The sequence below is a fragment of the Epinephelus fuscoguttatus genome, linkage group LG14, assembly GCF_011397635.1.
Source record: "Epinephelus fuscoguttatus linkage group LG14, E.fuscoguttatus.final_Chr_v1".
NCBI lineage: Eukaryota > Metazoa > Chordata > Actinopteri > Perciformes > Serranidae > Epinephelus > Epinephelus fuscoguttatus.
Genome location: NC_064765.1, coordinates 17970476 through 17978570, shown reverse-complemented (window position 1 = coordinate 17978570; position 8095 = coordinate 17970476). Strand labels below are relative to the sequence as shown.

Sequence of the window (8095 nt, the reverse complement as noted above, 5' to 3'; positions counted from 1 at the left end):
GAGAGCTGGCTGGGGAAGAACAGCTTTTTTAGCGCCAAACTTCGTCCCGCGAAATTTAGATCTCCCGCGGTTGGAACTCGCCTCTGATTGGTTCGCGGCACGTTCGGCTTGTCATATTTGCATAAAACAGTTGTACGAGGGGACGGAGCTGGTGTTCTTAAAGGGACAGTAGCAGCATTCAGGGACATGGTGTTCTTTCATTTCAAGGCTGGAGCTGCAGACAATGACCACTTATTATGTGAATGTGAATGAGTTTAGTCTAAATAATCAGACATGTAGTAAGAGAGTTGTAACTTTGTTGTTTACAAAGATTTGTTGTTATCAAAGGAGCCATCATGAGCCACAATTTGATGCATATCAAACGGTACACTAAGCTTCACTTCTGTTTCAAACATACAAAATTAAATCACTTTTAAATTAAAATGAAATTAAAATAAATAAATACATACATTTAATTATAAATAAATGAATAAATAAGAACATTAAATCTAAATCAACTGATTATATTGAAATATTGTCAAAGAAAATTAAAGAAATATTATATATGGAACATTAAAAAAATGTATTTAATGATAGTCCATCCACACAGTTGATTTAGAAAAAAAATAAATAGAACATTAAATTAAAACCAAAATAAGTAAACAAATACATAAACCAATAAATGAACAAATAAAGATAATTATAAATATTTAAATTAAGACTAATTAATTCAATTAAAATATTGTCATAGAAAATAAAAGAAACATTATGTAAAAAAACACTTTAATGATAGTCCATCCACAAAGTTGCATTGTTATAAGAGAGTTGTAACTTTGTTGTTAAGACACTTTTGTGGTAATCAAAGGGGCCATCATGAGCCACAATTTAATGCACTTCAAACAGTAAACTAAGCTTCAATTCTATTTCACACATAGGACATTAGATAAATTAGAATAAAATAAAATAAAATAAGATGAAATGAAATGAAATAAAATAAACTGATTAAAAATAATCATAAATAAATAAATGAAATGAAATTAAAATTCATTAATTACGTTAAAATATTGTCATAGAAAATTACAGAAATATTATGTGTAAAACATTAAAAAATATACTATATGTATTTAATGATAGTCCATCCACAAAGTTGCATTGTGATAAATGTGAACTGTATATTCATCAAAAATGTGTATTAATAATGACTTTAGTCAGGCCTCAGTGAAGAAGTGAGACAATTTGATATTTTTCAAATAGTATGGCACTATTTTATGTCACTTTGGAGACACTTCAGTTTAAATTCAAGGGAAATTTTACATACATTACAAATATAATGTGTAAATATGTACAAAACTTGTCTTCATGGATCATTTCTATAATAATAAAAAGCCACGTAATAGTTTATATAAGTACTTTTGTTATCCACTTGATGAAAATGTAGTGTGGCCTGGTGCAAGGTGTTGCTGGGGATAGTTTGTAGATGATAATTGGATTCTTTCAGCACCACTCTTGCTTATTGGCTCAGAGGAGATATTGAAAGAAAACAACCCCTCCCCCATCTGCAGCTACCAGACCCCAAGCCATATGACTTGACCCCCATTGGCCAAGGCCAAGCAGACTCCAATCCAAAGCAAAGCCCTATTGTCATGCCGCCATTTGAACTTCATTTCATCTTCATTTCAAATTGTGAAATCTAAAAATGTTCTGCATATAAGAATGTTAAATTATTTAGTCAAAATAGTTCATAATGATCTTAAATGCAGTACCCAGGCCAATAAAAGACTAAAGGTCAGGGAAAATGCTGACATAGCTGCTTGCCTGTTACACTGGGTAAGATAAGATAATTCCTAATTGTCGTTGTTTGAGACTTTTGCTTTACAGATCACATGATATTGCAACATTAAACAGATGTTTGAGACTAGAAAACTGACAGGATTGTCATTATCACTCCACATAGTGCAACTCAAACCATCTCCACCCTCTGTTTCTTCCTCTTTCATACCCAACTGCTAAATGCTTCTCATCGAGATGTTGCATTGGCTGGTATGAGCCTGCAAAGCACAATTATACATTGGGCTACATGGAATTTAAATGGTGCAAAGTCAGTAAGTCATTGTAAGTATTGTGTGGAATACCTCACAACAGTGGCTCAATACGGGGGCGGACAAACAGATAAAGCGCTGTCATGTAAACATTTTAAAGAGCAGTGTTGGGCTTTTGTCTGAGACATGCCAAGAGTCGCTCATGTCTGATGAGTTAGATAAAATACATTCAGGTTAGACTTGCTTCTTTTTCACTTCAGGCTCAATAATCTCTGTCTTGTATCAATCCAATCTGGATCAAAGAGTTGCATTTCTATGTCAAAGCAGCACTTGACCTATAGAAGTTCATTTTGTGATCCAAAGCAACAAGCTTATCTCGTGATTGCTTACATTCCTGGGATGTCAGGAGGATGACACGAGTTGTTGCATCCTCATCCAACATCCCCATCTTGTGGCGTGGACTGGGACCTGGTCTTGAGGCCGCAAGCATTGTTTGTGGTGTCAGTTAAATAACACTCAAATGATGCTGTTATTTTCTCACTATTGAATTATCTGTATATTATGACAAAAATGAGTCACTGGTATGTTTGCATTTGCAAAGCTATTCTTGGTAAAACTTCTACCTACTTATCTTTTCTTTTAGATTTGCAAAATAGAAATTACAATGTCCATATGCAGGGCATTTTGTGTTTTGCCAAAAGTCAGAACAGAACAGGGAAAGAAAGCTTTTTAGGTTTTCTGCACCACTGTGTGGAACAATCTGCAGATTGATCTTAAGCTTCAAGACACGGTGACCCCAAATGAGTTTAAAACTACAGTGAAATCTATTGAGACCGTCTTTGTGCAAATATTTTATGAAACACTTTTAATGTTATTCAAATCTCTGTGCTTTTGTGAAAGAGAGCTTTGATCTCAATGGGACCATCCAGGTTAAATAAAGGGATTTTTTTCCCTCTTTAAAAAAAAAATGAAACAGACAGTATCACAGACATGCAAAATTTCCCTTCTCAATTGCATACTTGAGGTGAGGTACCAATTAGACATGAATGCCTAACTGTATAATGCAAACCAGTTCAACACCTGATCTAATGTCACCACTGAAATAAGTTTACATTTGACTAGATTCAACTTTACTGTCATTGCAGAGTACAAGTACTAAGGCAATGAAATACTGTAAAACTTCAATTAAACGTCCAGTGTAGCTACGCATTTTGACAAATAAAGGCCTGTCTCAATCAGACACCTAGTCTGGTTGCCAAGCAGTTCATTTTTTTAAATAGAATTTCTTCAGATGTATAAAACCGGGTTGTTAGCCACCTCAAATTATGTTTCCACTCCTTGGTTACCCTGTAAGTTATTCATATTCCTTTAGTCTGTAAATGTCCTTGGATCAAAAGAATAAAAAGGAGTTTTCATAAAAATTAATTAAAGTTGTGAGTATTGTTTTAACAGGATAAAGTGGTGTTGTGTCAAAATGCCGGGTGCCGTAATCCTTGAGTGCTGTAACAGACACTGTCTTTGAGCAACAGTTTTGTGTAGGAAGAATTAAAGGCCTGTCCCAGATATAGGCCTGTTGAGTTCAGTGATTTAAGCAAATAATAGCCCAGGCTATTAATTGAAGTTTTATGGTAACCAGAGGTGCAAAAAAAGTGCGGAGTAATGTGCATATGTATGACAAATTCAACAATAATAAACAGTAGGGCGGGGATACTTAACTTGCTTTGCCCTGGGGCCATTTTTACAAAATGGCTGGAGTCAAGGGGCCTGTGTCTAGGACTTGAGGAAATTTGGGGCAAAGCTAGGACCTCTGTCAAGGGGTCCGGGGGATCCTCCCTGGCACTGTTTCTGATAAACAAGCTCTATTTTGATGCTTTTTGTATGCACTCTGACACCTTATTTACATTTAAAGTACAAAAAATCCCAGTGTGAATCACTTTATTTAATTGTGATTAATTGTCAGCGGGGCACCTGGCACCCTATCGTGGGCCAGTTTTAGCCGATGGGCCATTAGTTGAAAATCACTGCAGTAAAGTGTAGATATGAATATGCTAGCTCTAGACAGTATGACCAGTGTGAAATGAATAGGCTGAGATATATACAGTATGAACATGAGTGGGAAGTATGGCCAAAATCATTAAGTGCAGACGCAGTGCAGTAATATAAATATGAAGACACAACAGTTGAGATACACAGTAGTATAAACATCCTCCTGAGACCCTGTGTCCTCATATGAGGACATCACATTTTGGGTTTGCTTGACCTTATTTTTCATTCTGCTTAACTCAGACCGGTTGTCCTTGATCATGGACACTTTTCTGTGCCATCTAGTGGTAGTAAGAGCCCAATACACTAATCTATATAAAAACAAGGCGGCAGCCATCTCTGCCAAGTCAGTCCTGATACAGAAGTGGACAAGGTCCAAAACCTGATCTTATAGTTGAAACTTGTTATTTATAATTAATAATGTTTGTAGTTTGGTATGGCAACAAATTTAACCAATTTAAGCAACAGTAACAAGCTAAGACTCTGTTAATTAGGAAGTACTTGTCTGAAGACATTGGAAGTTTATTGTCATCTCAAATGAGTACACTGGGACTTAATAATCATTGACAATGTTTAGTTTTTTATACTTATCAGGTCCTACTGATCCCAAATAGCTGGGAGAAATTGAAAATGCATACCAAACAAAAGTCTGAGTCTCAGCCTATAGCTTGTAAGATCATACATAGTGTGAGTAAGTGCAAGTACAGTAGTATGGTACTATTATGTTCAAAATGATCAGGGTGCAACACTTCTTTAACAGACTTAGGAAAAGATAAATAAATTTAACTTTTGCAAAGCATTTTGAAGATACTTTTATGCCTTGCAGCCCATCTCCTAAAAATCTCTCAATGTATACAACAGGCTATGAAAGATCTCCACTGTCTTGAAAACTTTGAGCCAATAACACATTTTAGCCACTAGATGGAGCTGCAATCTCATTATTAGTTGCATAAGGTTTAACTAGGTCAGCTGCTTATTCAGCTCTTCAACATATTGTAAAAGTCTGATTGTTTTGTCACTTGTATTTTCTTTTCTTAAAGTTTAGCAAGATTGTAAATAACAAGATTCTTCATTGTTGCTGATGATCCAGATGAGGCACTGATGGTATGTACCAATACTAATGCATGAAGTTCAAGAGTAATCCACAAGGTGGAGTAGTTTTGTCAACTTTTGAGACCTGCTAAGTATGGTAACATTAATTTACAAAACTGCCCATGTATCATTAAAGTTGTATTATTTCTGTAGACCTAATTAATATCATCTTACATGAATGGGGCCTCCACTCCTATGTTGTACGTCTATCGGAGGTCTTGAAAAAGAGTTCTTATTGGGTTGAATACTTGCTGCATTTCAGGTGATGCTCGTCAGCTTCCAAGGTCAAGACATGTTGATCTGGTGTCATGAATGTTCAGTGGTTTCAAGGTTTATGAATGATCAGAAATGCTGGTTTACGATCACATAACATCCTCTCGTCTTTCACCATTTAGGAAGTTGAATTGCATTCTAACTCATTCTTTGGAAAATTAGAAGCACTCACAGGAAACTCCCTTCGTTTGATTTCCAACCACTCGACCTCAAGATTCATCTGAAAACATCCTGTTGTATCAGCATTTTGTTGTCATCCAAATACGAAAAGTCGCGTCAGCAGCATCACCTTTATTTTCTGAACACCTCAATGAGACTTCACACTCATTCATCATCCCACAAACCATGGCAGCCCAAACTGTTTCATGTCTTTTTGTTTTATTTCATTACATAAGAACATACATACATACAAAGCAAACTTTATAATAAAGAGTTTATGAAACTCACGGCACATTTGTCTGTAGAAATACCACAATCCCTACAAACATTTACAATTAACTCTAGTATAGAGTTCTGATTACACCTACGAAAACCCAAACTCCCATTCAGAAAAAAACATCCAAATTGACTCACACTTTACATACCCACAGCAGATATGTACACATTCGTATGAAGTTGTAACAGTCTCCAGATCATTAGAAATCAGATTAGAGTGGGGTAATAATGGGATCGTTGTGTGAGATGATGTGAGACTTGGTGGTGTAAGAGTTCAGGTTGGGTGTGTGGAGTTTGACCCACGCTAAAGTTGGTTTGGAATGCAACACAAAAACATAAAAATCAAACAATGTACCAATGTTTCTACGTCTACCTATAGAGGATCCCAGGTTCTTTTTTTGTTTTTTGGAGGAGGGCATACACAGCCAGTCGCTTTCAGTTTCCAATCCTGGCTTCTGCTTTGGTGTGTTGATTTGTCTGTCCAGGGGCCAAAGAATGAGTCTCTGTTTTCTTGCTCATGCACCACTGTTGATCCCCACTCATCTAGGAAACAGTCCACTTTTTTCTGTCTTTTCTTCTTTTTAAAACCCTCCACTTCCCTCCTCCTCCTCCTCCTTCTTCTTCTCCTTCTCTCCCAAATACCTATCCCACCCTTTCTGCCCCTCTTGTCCTCTTGCCCGGAGTGAAGTGGAGACATGTGTTTCCCTGCACCTGCATGGAGAGAAAGGAAGAAAAGTGAAGTCAGATCTCTCCCTCTCGCCCTCCCCTCCCCTCCCTGCAGAGGAGAGCAGACAGACTGGCGCCTAGCATGGAACTTTCATTAACCCCAGGCAGATAGCAATGAATCCGCTACACATTCACTGGGCCTGTCTAATTGGCATCCGTGGTGAATGTGGAGGGTACAGGGACCTTCATCATCCCGGCACATCAATGCCTACACTATTCTCGCTTCTATTAAAAGTTTTATTTTGTAGTTATTTCATTTTGGGATATCAAAAGAGGACACTGTTGTGCTTCTTAAAAAGAGTTTGCCCCCGAGGTGGGGATGCTTCGACCACAATCATCTTGTGATTTATGAAGTTAGGTAGGTTATTAAAAGACACGTACATACCATGATATGGCATCCTCGTCCTAGTGGCACAACCGACCTTCTTCTTTGGAGAAATTGCGAGCAAGGTCCGCAGTCTGAAAGGAGAGGGACAGAAGTGTGAGCCCATGACAATTCTCTTATTCTAAGTGCAAGTAAAGAGGAATAACAGTGTGTGCGGGGGTGTATTATTATCCAGTATCAGAGAACAGCATCTGCAACTGCATCACAGTACACTAAAATACAATATCAGAGGCATGCATGCAAACTGTGCTGCAAAACTCGAAAGGTCGTGCTGTTGCTGAGTGTCACTGTCTGGTGCTGAAGGACAAGCATCAGTCCACCCCTGCAGACCCGCATCTGCCCCCTCACCTTTATTGACAAAACCATCTCCGGCGCGGCCGCGTCCTCCGCCTCCAGCGCGATCTGCAGGTCGAAGATGTAGTCGATGACGTGTTGCAGGATCTCCACCTGGCTCACGGATTTGTTCTGCGGGATGCTCGGCACCAGCTCCTTCAGCTTGGAGTAGCAGTCGTTCATGTCGCACAGGGCGCCCACCGGCTCCTCCAGACACGAGTGTTTATTCCGGCTGATGGCGAGACTCTGCTCCGAGATGCAGCACACGGCCTTGTAGCAGCTCCTCACCGAGCGGACGGGACTGATGGCTTTCATGGTGAGAACAACAACAACAAAAACAACAAGACTCGGCTTGGTGTTCGAGGATAAGTTTGCGACGGTCTCCTGTGTTTGGACTTCTTGTATCGCGGTCCTGAAAAGCTCCAGTGCTCTGACAGCAGCGTACAGTTAGGTCTTTATACACTGCGCGCCCGCTGACGCCCCCTTTCTCGCATCGGGCTCTGATTGGATAGCGAGGAGAGCAAGTCCGCTCTGATTGGCTGATATCACCTTGTGGAAGGGCTGGAAAGAATGAGGAAATTAGGGCTGGGATGCCTAAAGGGGATTGTCAATCAATAAGTTACCTCTGTCAGGTGATGGTATTTATTTGGAATACATAGGAGAAGCTGACAAATTTGGGCACAAGATGTCAAGAAACGCACAGTAAACAGCTGAATTATTTAATTTAAAGCTACTTAACTTTTTGGGGAGTTAAAGCAAAGGGAGATGGATGTTTTTAAATATAGATTTT

The 8095-nt window shown here is 38.6% G+C and overlaps 1 protein-coding gene across 2 annotated transcripts; it reads right to left on the bottom strand.

Annotated features, from left to right (window-relative positions):
• Positions 1 to 5787: 5787 nt before the first annotated feature.
• On the bottom strand, positions 5788 to 7748 carry id3 (inhibitor of DNA binding 3). Of its 2 annotated transcripts, none has more exons than XM_049595665.1 (3): positions 7321 to 7748; positions 6969 to 7046; positions 5788 to 6572 (listed from the first exon to the last, which is right to left on the bottom strand). In XM_049595665.1, exons 1-2 carry the CDS (start codon positions 7618 to 7620, stop codon positions 6993 to 6995), a joined length of 354 nt encoding a protein of 117 aa, XP_049451622.1. In that variant the 5' UTR covers positions 7621 to 7748; the 3' UTR covers positions 5788 to 6572; positions 6969 to 6992. The 2 variants fall into 2 exon arrangements, with proteins under 2 accessions (XP_049451622.1, XP_049451621.1); XM_049595664.1 differs by having other exon boundaries at positions 6973 to 7046.
• Positions 7749 to 8095: the final 347 nt, after the last annotated feature.